The sequence below is a fragment of the Chenopodium album genome, chromosome 23, assembly GCF_948465745.1.
Source record: "Chenopodium album chromosome 23, dcCheAlbu1.1, whole genome shotgun sequence".
Taxonomy (NCBI): domain Eukaryota; kingdom Viridiplantae; phylum Streptophyta; class Magnoliopsida; order Caryophyllales; family Amaranthaceae; genus Chenopodium; species Chenopodium album.
In genome coordinates, this window is record NC_137856.1 from 5443508 (window position 1) to 5460346 (window position 16839).

Below are 16839 nucleotides of genomic sequence, written 5' to 3' on the forward strand. Positions count from 1 at the left end.
CCAAATTACGGGGGTTGTAATATTCCCTATAAATACAATTTATACAAAAAAATATTCTTCTTCTAAAAATAAAGTTTAGATAATAAAATACAAATCACCAATCAATAAAAAAAAAAAAAAGAAATATCAATCAATCAACAAAAACCATTACTCCCTCCGTGTTTTAATAAGTGTTACACTTATCAAATCCGGCTGTGTTTTAATAAGTGTTACACTTCCTTTAATGAAGGAGTTATATCCACTCAAAGTTGACCTTCAAAACTGACCAAAATTGACGAAAGTAGATCACTTCCAAGATTGTGATGAATTGAAAAAATTTTCAAAAACCTTGGTCGCTCTTAATACCAATATAATTTGGTGTGGATTAAAGTATAATAAGGGATACTAGCAATTAGGGTAAACTTTATTCAATAAAGTTTTAATCTTTTCGACTCAAACAAGAAGAAAAATAATGCAAATTTTGATCTTTTCGAAAGAAAAACAACGTTTTGAAATCAATTCGATTCAGTCGAACTAACTCACAATTTTCATAATTTCATAAACTTAACCAATCTCTCTATTCTCATCAACAAAAACAAATATTTAAAGGCGTACAATCTCATGCCTGATAGGATAAACAAATCTAAAAGATTAAATTAAATTTTAACACTCTAATAATATTTTATAAAAGATAAATATTCCTAATTCTTTAGCCTAAATAAATCATAGGACTATGGAAAAATAAATCCTAAGGAAAATAAATCAAGACTCTTGAATTCTTGATGCTTTATCCGCATCACTAAATCTGTTCTGTAATCTGTATTCCTCAAGAGCAATAAACCTTCTCCTTTTTCTGTTTGTGAATGTAGCCAATGCATTGTTAGTAGTGAAACACGTAATCTGTGTGTATTTATTTGTTGATTTCGCTTATCTATCTCGCAAGATAAACTCACCAGTATTTAATGACAAACCTTTTGTACGTTGATAGTCTTTGTTTTTTTTTTTTTTTTTTTCCCTTTTGGTTTGTGCGTGTGAGTGATCTTGAGAGAGGACGGACTTGTCCTAAATTCTATGTATCTTTCTATATGTAAAAGAATTGTAAATACTATGACTATATGTGACTTCATGCGTTACGTATTTCATTGTGATCTTGTGGAGAAATCAAAGTGAAAATAAGTATGTAAATGGAGAAAATATCTAATGTAAAACAAAACAACCGCCTGCCAACTAAATTGACAAAACTTGTACATGTATTAATTTGTTGTATTATATAACCTCACCGAATCACCAATGACTTATCTACCTAAAAGCTCTTCTTCCATCATTTTCAAGTAGTTTTTAATTCCATACTCTAAGTTCCTCTTTAAAATTAGCGAAAAAAAAAAGGTACTCGTAGAAAATAGAAATAAAGGTAAAAAAAAAATCAAAAAACAACAAATTTCTAACTTGTAAGATGAACATCAAGGTGAAAGAAATAACAACTCTTTGCCCGGCAAATGAAGATACTCCAAAGGGAAGTCTTTGGCTCTCAAGCTTAGACTTAGTCACCCGGTCGCCTTACACACACACTCAACTTTTGTTCGTCTATCAATCGTCCTCGTCCTCATCCTCATCCTCATCTGCATCTTCATCAGCATTTTTCGATACCACCCTTTTAAAGGAGGGACTTAGTAAAGTCCTTGTGCCATTCTACCCAATGGCAGGAAGACTAAAAACGGGGTGGAAAAATGGTAAAGGTCGATTAGAAATCGATTGCAATGCAAAAGGGGCCTTATTTATCGAAGTTGAGACAACACACGAGCTAGACAATTTTGGTGATTTTAGGCCTAGTAGTGAGCTCCGAAAAGTGGTTTTTCCTACGTATGACTATGTAGGGGGGCTTTCGTCGTTCCCCTTGCTAATGGTGCAGCTCACACGGTTCAAATGTGGCGGCGTAAGTCTTGGGATTGTGCACCATCACCATGTAGCCGATGGTGCTTCGTGTGCACACTTGATCAACTCGTGGGCGAGACTAGTAAGAGGGCTTGACCTCGCGGTTAAACCCTTTCATGATAGGGCTTCTTGTTTATCTCCTAGTAAACAATTGCTAGGGAAAAATATGTTTCGGCATTTGGAGTATGAACCACCCTTGCCACCGGTACCACTTAAAGGCTTTTCAGGTGAGTTTCATGATGACATCGTCAAATCTATATATTATTCTTTTATTCAATATTATTTGCAATATTTTTTGTATTGAAAATTATCATAATAATTGCTGCAAGTAACTGAGTAATTATTTTATAACGTTTAAATATTTTTTATTTTATTTATTTTATATTATTTTTTTATTGTTACACATGTAATTATTGACTTTTTATTAATTATTAGAACTTATGTATAATGCACTCTCCTTATACTCCGTATTATTTTATTTTAGGTGAGCAAAATAAGACCTAAAGTGATGAAAACAAGATCTATTAATATTTTTTTAAAAGATAAAGAAAATAGTGCATAACAATAATATGTTCATGAATCATGATTTGATTATTAAAACCTCAATATTAAACGGCTTAACAGCAATAACTTTTTTTTTTATATATAAATACATAGTTGATTGATAGATCTGATATGATTCTAACGACCCGCAAGTACAAGGTAAGATGGACATCCAACATCACCCACAAGTAGTTCATGTGTGAGGTCGATCAATTTCACCTTTAAGTTTGGGTGTGTTTTATTCACCTGAATTTCACTGATCTGAACTTACCTGAACTTATTTGAACTTATTAAACTTTATTAAAACTTATTTTAGTTGTAATTTATAATTGTGTACCCTTATTAGAACTTATTAAACCTGATCTGAACTTATCTGAATTTATTACACCTGAAATAAGTGAAAATAAGGTGAACTGAACAAATGAAAAAAGAAGATAAATGTACTAACTTCAAAAACAAATGAAAATTAAAACTATCATCATATGTTTATACATGTATAAGAAAATGTCACAAGTTTGCAATATTAATGGTTCAATTCGTTGCTAACCTCACACTAGATCGACCACGCATGCTTTTGTCAATTTTCAACTTTGTAGTCTTTGTTCATATTATTTTATTGTTTTAATATTAAGATGCATATATGCATGGTCAGTCTAACATTATTCTTCTTTGATAAATATATATAGCCTATATTTGAAATTGGCTGAAATCATGCTTAAGTCCTTAATTGTAACATCAATTATTATGCATTAGGTGCAATGCCCACAGTAACAGAGCGCCACTTCAAATTTTCCAAGGAACAAATCAACACCTTAAAACTACTAGCAACATCTCAAGGAGGAACACCGCCTTTCAAGCTAAGTACGTTTGCCATCGTAGCTTCACATGTGTGGCGCGCAGCATGTAATGCACGAGGCCTCAAGGACGAACAACACGTGAAACTCTACATACCAGTTGATGGGCGATCAAGATTAAAGGACAAAATGCCACCCGGCTACTACGGAAACTCAATCTTCTTCACAGCTTGTGTTACTAAAGCTTGTAACATAAGGAATAAGCCGTTATGGTACACTGCTAGAATGATTCACAAGGCAGTGAATAAAATGAACAACATTGAGTATTTAACGTCAGCAATTGATTACCTTGAATCACAACCAAATATGGATGCTTTTGTTCGTGGGGCTCACACTTTTACTTGTCCAAATTTTACCATTAATTCATGGGTAAATATCCCATTTAACGAGGCTGATTTTGGATGGGGTGGGCCCAAATTTGTCCGACATGGTGGGATTCAATATGAAGGCCAATCATATTTGATTGCTAACCAAAATGGAGATGGTAGTATTTCATTGGCTATTAAGCTTTATACTATCCATATGATTCAATTTGAGAAATGTGTGTATGATTTCTCTGCTCCCCTTGTTACTAGGTTATAATATGAAGAAATTGTACCTCTTTTGTTTTAAAATGATTGACATGTTCTTTTGAGCACGTAGTTTAAAAATGTGTTGATGGAAGATTATAAATTAAATTAAGTTGTTTAAAATAAAGTTAGTGTATTTATTTTATGTTGTGAGAATTTTGAACATGTGAGAATGAAAAAGTAAATGGACCATAAGAGATTGGGTTAAATCATTAACATAATGATAGACCATGTTCAAAAATAAATTGTATTGATTATTCTGAAATGTCTAAAAGAGGGAAGTGCATCAATAGATTCTTGTAAGTTTTGCTCATTTGTAACTTGCACGATTCTTCAACGCATAGTACACATATGACTAATTGTGTATTTATTTCGCATAAGACCAATTGTGTATTATACCAAGTAATACTTGATCTAATGATAAGGATTAAATCTCACAAGTCATAACCTTATTAATACAGGATTAATCCTCACAAGGACAAGTTGAAGGTGGGAACCTTAGTGAGGATTCCTTAATCCTTATGTCCCCCCCCCCCCCCTCCTCCTCAACTCCCTAAAGTTTTTCCAGCCAACTCGAGCTTCGTTAACTTGTGAGAGATTTCACTCTAATTAGCCCTCATTAATTAGTTTTGATGTAGAACAAGTGCTAGAATTGCTCATATAATTCTTGGTTGCATGGCTGTGCAGCTAGAATAGCTGCAACACTCTTAAACACAGGATATTCTTCATTAAACACAGCCCAAACTCAAATCAATCAACACAACTCTTTGTTTCCTTTTTTAAATTCTTTGTTTCCTTCTTCCAAATTCTCTCTCTTCTGTTTTCTTTCTTATAATAATTTTGATCCAAATTATCATCAAATTTTTCAATATAATTTCTTTTTCTCTTTTAATTTGTTCTTCATTTTCTTTCTCCTCTATTTTTTTCACTTTTTTGTATTACTTTTTTGATTGAATTTGTTTCTTACAACATGGAATTAGTTGTTATTCCCAAAGAGATCGTCAATTGAGATTAGTGTTTTGTTTTGTTGATTTGCATTGTAATTTGTTTTTTTTTTTATGTTAGTTTCAATTGTAATTTTTTTTTTAAAAAAATTTTTGGTTAGCTTCGATCAATTTTGATTTATTATATATGTATGAATTTGGTGTGAATTTCGATTTATTTTGTAGTGATATTGTGCTTAATTTTGATTGATTAGGTTTTATCTGATTATTTGAATTTATTTGGCATTTGGTTAGCTTCGATCAATTTGATCTATATATGAATTTCGATTAAAAATATGAACATGCATTAAAAATATGAGTATATATTAAAAATATGAATATGCATTAAAAATATGAATACATGCATTTAAGAAAATAAACATACACATTCAAAATATGAACATATGCATTGGTTCATTTTTTGAATGCATATGAATATAAGCATTTCAGAAGGTGAACATATACATAAAAAATATGAACATATGAATTTGAGAAAGTGAACATATACATTTCAGAAAGTTTACAAAAGCATTTTAGAAAGTTTACATAAGCATTCAAAATATGAACATAAGCATTTAAGAAAGTGAACATATGCATAAAAAATATGAACATATGCATTTCAGAAAGTGAACATAATCAAACAAAATATGAACATATGCTTAGGTTCCCTAGAAGTGAATATAAGTTTTTCAGAAAGTGAATATAGACATAAAAATATGAACACATGCATTTCATAATATATATATGAACATAGGCATGCTTTTCAGAAAGTTAACATAAGCATAAAACATATGAACACATGCATTTCAAAAAGTGAACATACCATTGAAAATATGAACATATTAATTGTTTTCCTTAGTGAATGCATAAAGAATATGAAACATATGAACATCTGCATAAAGAATATGAACATATGCATGAAAATTATGAGCATATGCATTTCAGAAAGAGAACATATAAACAATTTTCATAAAATCTAAACATCAATTTCACTAATTAAAAGAAAATTTTCCAAGAACAGAGTTTTAAAATATTCAAATAAAAATTCTCATAAATTCGAACAAAAATAAGAGACAATTTACCTTTTCTTGGGATAATCCTTTTGATTTTGCGTCTATACTCGTATATCCATTGTTGATTTTTTAGTTTTTAGTGAAGTAAAATCATGTAGAGGAGAGAAAATGAAGTTTGGAGAGAGAAAATTAAAGAAATTAATTGCAGAATTTTATTTTTGAAAAATTAATGAGAATTAAAACGATTTTTTTCTTAAAAAAATAAGTTGAAAACCAAAATATGACAGTTGTAAATTGATGGTTTTAATTTGGAGTGGGTCGCGTTTGAATTGGGAAGTGAGGGTTTGGGTTGCGTTTTCATTTTGGGCGAGTTTTGCAACTGAGCTTCTTTAGTGGGCCAATGTTGCATGTTGAATAGCTGCACAAGGGTGTAGCTTAGACTAATTGCTAGACTAGGACTCGTAAATAAAATGTATTGAGCTTTAAGCTGAGCTTGACAGGCCCATATGAGACCAAGATATCTAATTCTCAAGACAACATCGACATATTGGATCTTTAATTTTTTTTTTGTTTGAATAGCAAAAATATTTCATTAATTAAAAGCCATACAACATCTACAATAGAGATTCGACGTTAATAAATACATAAGATATTGTATCAAATAAATTTTTTTTTCATACAAACTACGATCGTTGATAGGTCCTAATTTGTACATATTTTAGGTGCTTATCTACACTCAATTGTTTATGGATTTAGAAGTCTAAGTTGTATTTTTACATTATTTGCTTAGGTTATGCTCTACTACTCTCCGTTTGTGTGTTTTGATGAATTTCAGGTGATTTAGATGCAAATGGATTATGGTTAGCTAATCTTGAGTATAATAATAATAAAGTATGAAGCTACGTTGCTCTAGGATCTCATATCATGTCTTCGAGATGAAATAAGGATAGAAAGAAGCAAGGACGTTGATGAAAGACTTGGCAAATATGAGTCCCGTCCACTATTTTGATCATAACTTTTGATCTACAAATGATATTGGAGTGATTCAAATTGAATTGGAAAGTAGACTTCAAGATCTTTCCAACGATATATTACACGCCTCAAACAAAGATCTGGAGCTCAAGTTATGACCGTTTTAAGAAGAGCTACGCGTGCAGCAGCGAGATACACGAACGTGCCCTATGCTTACACGCCCGTGTGTGGACAATTCTTGGACGATTTAGCCCGAATTAGTTTCCTAATTCTATCCTAATTCCTAGCTTTATTATAAATACTCCTTGGCTTTATTATCCCATAACCCCCATTAGTTTAGAACCCTAGTTTTCTCTCTAGTTTTATTTTATTAATTCAAGTATTATATTTTCTTCATCTCTTTCATTTATTTTATTTCTTTTATTATGTCAGAGTAGATTATTATTCTAGGGTTAGGTTTAACCCTAGCCATGATTGATACTTGATTTATTCTTTGAAATTCTCAATTAATTGTTATATTGTTCATGCTTAATTAATTGTGCTTATGCCAATACTAGATTAGAGATAATTGGTATTGTGATTATTCCTTTGTTTTAATCGCAACGAAAGTTGGGTTTTAACGGAATCGAATAGATTAATTAAGGGTTTGAAGTTCATCATGAAAATAGTTGAATGGATGATTAGGAAGTTAGAGTAATGTGCTTAATGTCTCTAATTTGCATGATTCCATGAAAATAGGCTTGATTGTGATTAGAGAAGCCATTGATAACTCGAAAGAGACCTTTGGTATTATATCTAGGGATTACTTTTCCTTGTGAACATATAATTAATTGGTTGGGGTAAGAATTTGTCTTGCATTGATTATGCTAGTGGTGATACTTAATTCTAGATGTTTTTATTATTTGATTTTCTTGTTTTAGTAGTATAATATTTTGATATTTTCAACCCTATTTTGATTGACTCGACTAATTTTAATTCATAGTAACCAATATTGATACTACCTTCTCTGTGGGATCGACCCTGACTTACCCTACTACATAATTAGGAGGTTTAGTTAGGTATTATTTTTGTTAGGTGTGCGACCGCCTATCAATCGTCGAGTAGATCTTGCACTGTGGAACATCTTCCGCCTATATCATTGGAAAATAAAGTCTTGTTGTGATAACACGATATTATACATGATTTATATGTGATATTTGGTCATATTTTATTGTGTTTTCTTCATTTTCCTAATCTTTTAGAGTTATTATTCTTCCTATTTCTATATTGCTCTTCTCGGTTTGTTTGTTTTTGTTTTTATAGGAATAGGGCTCGATTTGTGTGGAATTCAACTTGGACGCGAGATAATCTTCATATGGAGCGTTTCTAGCATCCACGAAGCTTCACGGCAGCCTAATCCGCAGCTTGATTGCGGTTCACCACGATTTACCGCAGCTTGCCTACGGCGCACTTCAAGGGAGAAAGAAACACAAGGCTGGCAGCCTACTCCGCAGCCTTACTGCGGCACGCAGCCTTGTACCGCAGCTCGGTTGCGGCCACTTATTTACCAACAAATTTAGCCCAATTTTTGGGATATTAGGAGTCCTAATCTTATGTAAAGACTGCTACTACTTTCCTAAATTCCTAGCATATAAATAGGTTTTAGATAGTCTTTTATCTAACACTTTTACATACATTATTTTAAAGCTTTTTAGTATTACGTTCTTGAGGATTATTTTCTAGGGTTCTACTTTCAAGATTTCATAATTAATTCCAAGTATTGATTTCTTTTCTCAATTCTCTTATTTTATTATTGTTATTATGTTTTCTTTAATTATTTGTCTTGTTATTTCTATTATCATGTGTGAGTAGTTTCATAATCTAGGGTTAGGTTGAACCCTAATATGGATTAATGTGTTATTTAATTTCCCAATTCCCAATTTAATTAATTTATAATTCCTCTTTGTTAGGGTTGGTTTTATTATCAATGATTAACTAGAAATAGAATTATTGAATGTGATTAGGTTTACAACGAAAGTTGATTCTTAATTGATTTTAGAACCCTAATTAAAAGTTGGAGCTTTTATGCATGAAAATAGCTAATTGTTCTTGCTAGGACTTATAAGATGTCGTTCTCAATGTCTTTAATATGTATGATTCCATGAAAATAGGTATGATTGCATGTTAGGGAAACTATTAGTTGATCGAAAGAAACTCTTAGTATTGGTTTAGGGAGCATCTGTCCTGTGGAATGTTTATTGATTTAATTGAGGGAAAGGGATTGTTCTATTGTATTGATTCATATTAATGGGGATACTTAATCTTATTAGATGGTTTTAAGTTCTTGATTAATTCTGTAGTATTATTGCTTATTGCTTATTAGCTAATATTGTTCTAGTATAGATTCCTCAATATTGTTTGGTTACTTGCTTAGTAGTTGCTTGAATCTAATTAATTAGTTGAACTATAGTCTCTTGGGATCCGACCCTTACTTGCCCGTCTACATAGTAGTGGCCTTGTTAGGTTATTTTTGTTAGGTACACGACAAGCCTATCATGTTGGAGAGACAATCTAACGACGCTTTGTAGCCGTGATGATGTTTTCCTTCTGATTTATCTTTCTGTATTCGAAAATTTGATAACTTCTTCACCAACGAAATAATTTCACAATCGACAATCCATTAGATTTAATATCATGGATTCAAAACTAAGAAATTTCTCCCCCCAAAAGAGGAGATAAACCTTGTCTATCAAAGAAGGTCGAAAAATCCTTGTCTCTGAAGGAGATCGGAAACCCTTTCTTTCGAGGGAGAAAAATTCCTTCCAAAAGGAGGAAGCATTATTATAAACCTAAAATAAACTTTAGAAAAACCAGGATTGGAAAACCAGTGGAAAGTCCTTTCAAAATTCAAGAATGGAGGCTAGGGTTTTTTTTTTTTTGGGTGCAAATGAGTCATACAAATACTTATACTAATTCAAACAAATTTGCATCATCTGTACATGATAACATGTATTTCTAATATTACTTTAAAAAAAACAACTATATTTAAATTTTAAAAAATCAAATATTGCAAAAAGTCGAAATTTGACAGATGTTTGATAGGAGCACTTCAAACAATCAAGTGTATTAGGTGCAACATCTGCAATCAATGACATCTTCAAAATTAAAAAAGATATACCTCTACTAATCATTTTTTAATTCTAATGATTCCAAACGAAAACAAATTTTGTGAGGTATATTCTCAATCATTCACTAAAAAATATCAAAATCCTCGTACTATATTCCCAATTATTCTAAGTACGACATTAGACAATATTCCAATTTTTTTGTTTATCTTATTAATCATCAATCACTAATTCAAAGACAAAGCATGACTCACTCCATCCACAATATAATACGAGTAGAAGTTTAATATTATTCATTTTTTTTTGTTTATTTAGTTACTCCCTCCGTCCCTAAATTACATTCCTACTTTTCTCTATTATGTAAGGAATAAATACTAAAAATAGGAATGTAATTTAGGGACAGAGGGAGTACTAGTTAACCTAGCTTTTGATCACTCTTAAAAGTCAACGCCAATTGCATCCCAAGCACTAATTCATAATAAGCTCCCCTCCATTGTTAAGCACTTTTTAAGCTTTAAACATAAGGTTGAGAAAACAACAAATATTACGAAAATGAGCGTGATTGTAAGAGAGTCGACCATGGTGTGCCCGGCTGAGGAGACTCCGAAGCGAAACCTTTGGCTCTCGAGGCTAGACATGATCATACGCATGCCATATTCCCACACCAACATTATAGCTGTTTATAATCCATTAAAGGATAATAACGGTCCAACATTTTTCAACACGAAAATTTTAAAGGAGTCCCTAAGTAAAATTTTAGTGCCATTCTATCCTATGGCGGGAAGATTAAAAAAGAATGAAGAGAATGGTCGATACGAGATCGATTGCAATGCAGCCGGTGCCTTGTTCAAAGAGGTGGAAACAACGCATACTCTTGCGGATTTAGGTACCGATTTTCGCAAGGTAGTGATTCCTACGTGCGATTTCTCGGGTGGTCTTTCGTCGTTTCCCTTGCTAATGGTACAAGTCACACGGTTCAAGTGTGGTAGTGTAGTCTTGGGGTGCGCTACACATCACCATGTAATTGATGGAGTTGGGTCTGGCTACTTCCTTGTATCATGGGCTAGATTTGCTAGGGGGCTTGACCTCCCCGTTATGCCCTACCACGATCGGGCCGTTTATGTTGCTCCTCGTGATCCGCCTCAGATCAAGTTTCGACATTTGGAGTATGAGCCACCTTTGCCACCCATGATACCTAAGGGTCTTACAGGTTCGAGTCACATTCTAACACAAACTTTGATTTTTTTTTTATTTTTTTTTATTTTTTTATTATGTTTACGCAATTTCGGATGGTTGACTCATTTCTATGGTTAAAACAAGACATGTGAATAATGCAAAATCTATATGAAACGAAAAGTTTCAAATATTACTAATCTACTAGAATTAATGAAACAAAAATTGCCTATTAACCAATTTAAATTACGAATTCATTTAAATTGCCCACTAGAATTTGTCTATTTTAAATTCGCGTGCTTTGAGCCAAAAAAAAAAAATAATAAAAATAAAAATAAAAGAAATAAAAAAATTATATAGCAAATAATGACTAAATTCTTGAGGTGGCTATGATTTTAATTAGGTGAAATGGCAAGCGCAAGGGAATGTATGTTCAAATTCTCTAAACGCAACATAAACAGCTTAAAATTACAAGCAACATCACAACCACAGGAGGTACAAACCTACAAGCTAAGTACATACGAGGTGCTAGCAGGGCACATATGGCGAAGCACGTGCAAAGCACGCGGTTTAGCGGGTGATCAATATGTGAAACTCTATATACCCACAGATGGGCGTACAAGATTGAAGGATCCAACTCTACCACGAGGATACTTTGGTAATGTAGTTTTCTTTGCAGCTTGTATTGCTAAGGCGCGTGATCTCACGTGCAAACCGGTATCGTATGCCGCGAGTATGGTTCACGAGGCGCTAAAGAAAGTTGAAAGCACGGAATATTTGAGATCGGCAATTGATTACATAGAATCACAACCTAATCTAGATACACTCGTACGTGGGGTGCAACATGTTACATGTCCAAACCTTATGATAAATTCTTGGGCTAAACTCCCTTTTAATTTAGGAGATTTTGGTTGGGGAAAGCCCAAGACTGTGGCCCAAGGTGGAATTAGACATGAGGGGCAGGCATTCTTTATACCAAGCCCAAATGAAGAAGATGTCATTTTATTGACTATTAAGCTTTACAATGATCACATACCTCTCTTTGAGAAATACTTGTATGATTTTGAAATTACTCCTAATTTATAATTTTATAAATTTGGAGAATTTGAAACATTTCAATGTTGTGTTATTTTCTTAGAAGTTTTGTTTGTGCGTGTTCATGTTAGCCGACCCCATTTATGGGATTAAGGTTTTAATTGATTGATTGATGGATTGATTGATTTTGTTTGTGCGTTATGAAAACAATGTGTTGATTGTGTATTTTCTCTTCTACCGTATATTTTCAACTTTTTATTCAATTTGGCTCATTTCTATGTTGTACATATGTCAAATAAAAAAAATTGTTGCAGATGTCAAATAATTCCTTCAAATCAAAATAATTGAAATGGTTTTATTAATTACATATGAATTAATTGAAGGATCCAAACACATGTTGTGAATTTAATGATACGGCTTACCCTAATCTGAATGTCTGGCTCCCATTTATATAGATACTACGTACGATGGTACAATCACTAGAATACCCTTAGTATCCTCCATTACATGTAAGTAATTCTCTTAATGATCATAACTCAAGCTACGATAGATAACAACTTAAAGATCATATCAATGATATCATCATTCAATCCAATTCTTAACATGAATTTTATCAATACAAATACTTCACATATGATTCATACAAAGTATATTGTGTTGACATTCATAATTTTTTTTTTAAAAAAAAATAAACATGTCAACTAAAAAAGATCAAATGAAATAATGTTTAAGTCGAGTTATTTGTCCACTAGTACGATTGGATGAGGTCCTAACGAGATCGGAGCGGGATTGCAATGTTAGCTGGCTTGATGCATGACTTGTCATGTACTTCCTCCGTTCTTTATTACTTGATCCGCTTTGACTTTTACACTATTTACCACCGCTCTTTTGACCGTCTTTTGTGAATAATATGTAACAAAAAACATATTCATGTGAGATCTTTTTGAATTCGTCTCGATAAGTACTATCATAATATATTTTTTTTATAATTTTTACTTATGAAAAATTAAAGTTATTAATCGTTAAAGTTTTGCATTGGCAAGCGTGATAAAAGAAACAGGTCAAGTATGTGTTTGGGAGGGTGGATAATGTATACTTGTATATTCATACACGCACGTTGTTTTGTGAATACTGAACATATATACTAGGGTAGTAGGGTGTCATCTTAGACTTGTTTCTCGTAAAAAAAAAAAAAAAAAAAAAAAAAAAAAAAAAAAAAGAAATAAAAAAAAAAGAAAAAAAAAACATCTTAGACTTATTTCTCAGCCGACAATTTATAACTAATCTGTTTGTTCGTTACTGATCTAATACAATCATTACAATTAATCAACATTTTACAATAATTGCTTTTATTCTTTATTCAGTTATATAATATATACTACTCCTCATGGATGGTGCAAACGATTTTCTTATTCATAATAAGAACTTACTTCGCAATACGGAGTAGTATACTTCATCTTTATAATCATAATGAAGTATTAACAGCTTGTTTTATTTACCTTTTTTATTACTTACACCTTATTGTTGAGCCCATGAACAACCTACATGTGAGCATTCTCTTGTCCCACGCTAAAAACACTAAGAGGGAGTGTAGCTGTGTAGTGGTAAATGGTAATGGAATCCCACATTGAAATAATTCAAGAGTTTCCACCACAATATAAGGCTAAGGGGCTACTCATCTCATTGTCATATGTGTAAGATGGTGTGAAACTCCTTGTCCAGCATATTCTCATTCATCAAATATATAGATTACAACCTAGGAATATCAACAGGTACAATCCTAAGTATATGAGAAGATGCATTACACCAAAGGTCATCAAGTATTTACTTGGAGTATTTATTGTGAGAATACTAATCATATTCTCTAACAATATGGTTTTGGGGTGGAACCTCCTTGGTCTTATAAAGTGGTGGACTTGCACTCTCCCGTGACGGGTACGGCCCAGACCCATATTTAACACTTATTTTCATAATTATAACTAATATAGTTTAATACGTAGTGGATTCAACACTAATATACTATAGCTACATCATCATCGGCATAACCATGAAATTTATTATTTACTCAATATTAATTCTACGAAATAATTTTAATAACATAAATTTTTGTTTTAATCAGTTAACAAACAATTTTTCTGCTAATTTACAGAATAAACACTCTTTCCGTTTTTATTTATGTGCCTTAATTTGACGTTGATACTATTTACATGCACCACTTTAACCTTGCTTAAATTATATCTGAATGAATATAAAAGTGTTCAATGTCCAAGTATTGAACATGCATATCTTTTGCAATTTTCTATAATGTTTTAAATTATGCATGTTTTCTTTTAGTATAATATTATATTAACTTCATATAGTTGTACAAAATATCTTTGGTCAAAGCTATGATTTTGTTTCGCATTAAGTATCCATACATATTTTTAGACGATACTTCCAGTTTGCGTCCTACTGTACATTTTAATAAAATACTTCAACTATATCACCAATAATAATAATAATAATATTAATATGGTGCCATAATGATTTTCACGCACATTTATATTTTAAAATTTTATAATATAATATGTATACTAGCAAAGTTATTGACCAATATGTAAAGACTATATATATGAAGTGCATCCCATGCACTAACTTAAAAACTCTACATTGTTAAGCACTTCTTAAGCTTCAAACATAAAATTAAGTCACCTATAAAATTAAAGAATGAGCGTGAACGTAAGAGAATCGACCATGGTGCGCCCGGCCGAGGAGACTCCGAAGGGAAGTCTTTGGCTCTCGAGGCTAGACATGATGATACGTGCGCCCTACTCCCACTCCGACGCTGTAGGCGTTTATAGTCCTAAAGAAAATAAAATGGGACACAAAATTTTCGATACAAAACTTTTAAAGGAGTCTCTAAGTAAAGTTTTAGTACCATTTTATCCGATAGCGGGGAGACTAAAGATGAACGAAGAGAATGGCCGATTCGAAATTGATTGCAATGCGGCCGGAGCGTTGTTCGTAGAGGTGGAAACAACGCATACTCTTGCGGAATTGGGTGCCGGGTTTCGCAAGATAGCGATCCCTACGTGTGATTACTCGGCCGGTTTGTCGTTAATCCCCTTACTAATGGTACAAGTCACACGCTTCAAGTGTGGTAGTGTGTGCATGGGTTTTGCCACACATCACCATATAGTTGATGCATTGGCATCGGCATACTTTGTTGTCTCATGGGCTAGAGTTGCTAGGGGGCTTGACCTCCCCGTTAAGCCCTTCCACGATCGGGCCGTTTATGTTGCTCCTCGTGTCCCGACTCAGATCAAGTTTCGACATTTGGAGTATGAACCACCTTTGCCACCTCTGACACCCAAGACCCTTACAGGTCAGTGATGTGATAATTCCTCTGTTTTTAAATTATAGTCATTTTGATCAATTGTAATATAATATTTCCTCTATTTCAAAATAATTGACATATTCGGTTTTTTTTTCTACATTTTGCATACTAAGTTTAATCATAGTTTTTTAATTACTTACTAACAACAAAGTTTCTCATGAAATAAATAGGTTGTTAAATAGGTATTCGAATAAATTAAAGTTGTATATAATTATAACCCATAATTATATTCATTAAATTTGAGGGAATTTTTTTTGTTAATAATTACTTTGTATATACGTTGACAAACATCTTTATTCTTGTAATTACATGTTCAAAGTGAGGTTTGCCAATTGTCAAAGATTTTGTTAAATAGGAGAGAATTTTTCACTTGTAATTAATTACCTTGTAAGAGTGAGGTTTTTCAATGACTCAATGCATGTTATACAATATACATGCCGGCACATTGACCGTTCAAATTAAAATATCTTATTTTCTAGATCATGCATCGCATGCACAATATATATATAATGTATTCTCATTATCTGTGTATCACTAATGTATGTTATGTATCTTATATATTGTCATGGTGTTATAATATAAAATAATGACGACTAAAATCTTTATATGACAATATAAATCAGGTGAGATGCCAACCACAAGGGAGTTTATATTCAATTTCAGTAAATGTTACATTAACAACATAAAACTACAAGCAACATTGCAACCCCAAAAGGCACAAACCTACAATCTAAGTACATACGAGGTGCTAGCCGGGCACGTATGGCGAACTACATGCAAAGCACGTGGTTTAACAGGTGATCAAGACGTGAAACTCTACATACACATTGATGGGCGATCAAGATTGAAGGATCCAACATTACCACAAGGGTATTTTGGGAATGTTATTTTCTTTACTGCTTGTATTGCTAAGGCACGTGATATCACGTGCAATCCAGTATGGTATGCCGCGAGTAAGATTCATGAAGCCCTAATGAAAGTTCAAAGCACAGAGTACTTAAGATCCGCAATTGATTACCTAGAATCACAATCGGATCTAGATTCAATCGTTCGTGGGGCCCCACATGTTACATGTCCAAATCTCATGATAAACTCTTGGGCCAAACTACCCACTGATTTAGCGGATTTTGGTTGGGGAAAGCCCAATTTAGTGGCCCACGGTGGAATTATAAACGAGGGACAAGCGTTTTTTATATCAAACCCAAAAGAAGAAGGTGCCATTTCATTGAACATTAAGCTTTTTGATGATCACATATCTCTCTTTGAGAAATACATTAATGACTTTCAAATTACTCCTAGTTTATAA

The 16839-nt window shown here is 32.6% G+C and overlaps 1 protein-coding gene and 2 pseudogenes across 1 annotated transcript; all 3 read left to right on the plus strand.

Moving 5' to 3' along the window:
* Window positions 1-1432: 1432 nt before the first annotated feature.
* LOC145609484 (shikimate O-hydroxycinnamoyltransferase-like) lies at window positions 1433-3909 on the plus strand. The gene is made up of 2 exons (XM_081664959.1): window positions 1433-2138; window positions 3208-3909. Exons 1-2 carry the CDS (start codon window positions 1433-1435, stop codon window positions 3888-3890), a joined length of 1389 nt encoding a protein of 462 aa, XP_081521085.1. The 3' UTR covers window positions 3891-3909.
* A 6592-nt stretch (window positions 3910-10501) lies between these two features.
* Window positions 10502-12208, plus strand: LOC145606911 (anthranilate N-benzoyltransferase protein 3 pseudogene; annotated as a pseudogene).
* Window positions 12209-14863: 2655 nt separating this feature from the next.
* Window positions 14864-16839, plus strand: LOC145606912 (anthranilate N-benzoyltransferase protein 3 pseudogene; annotated as a pseudogene).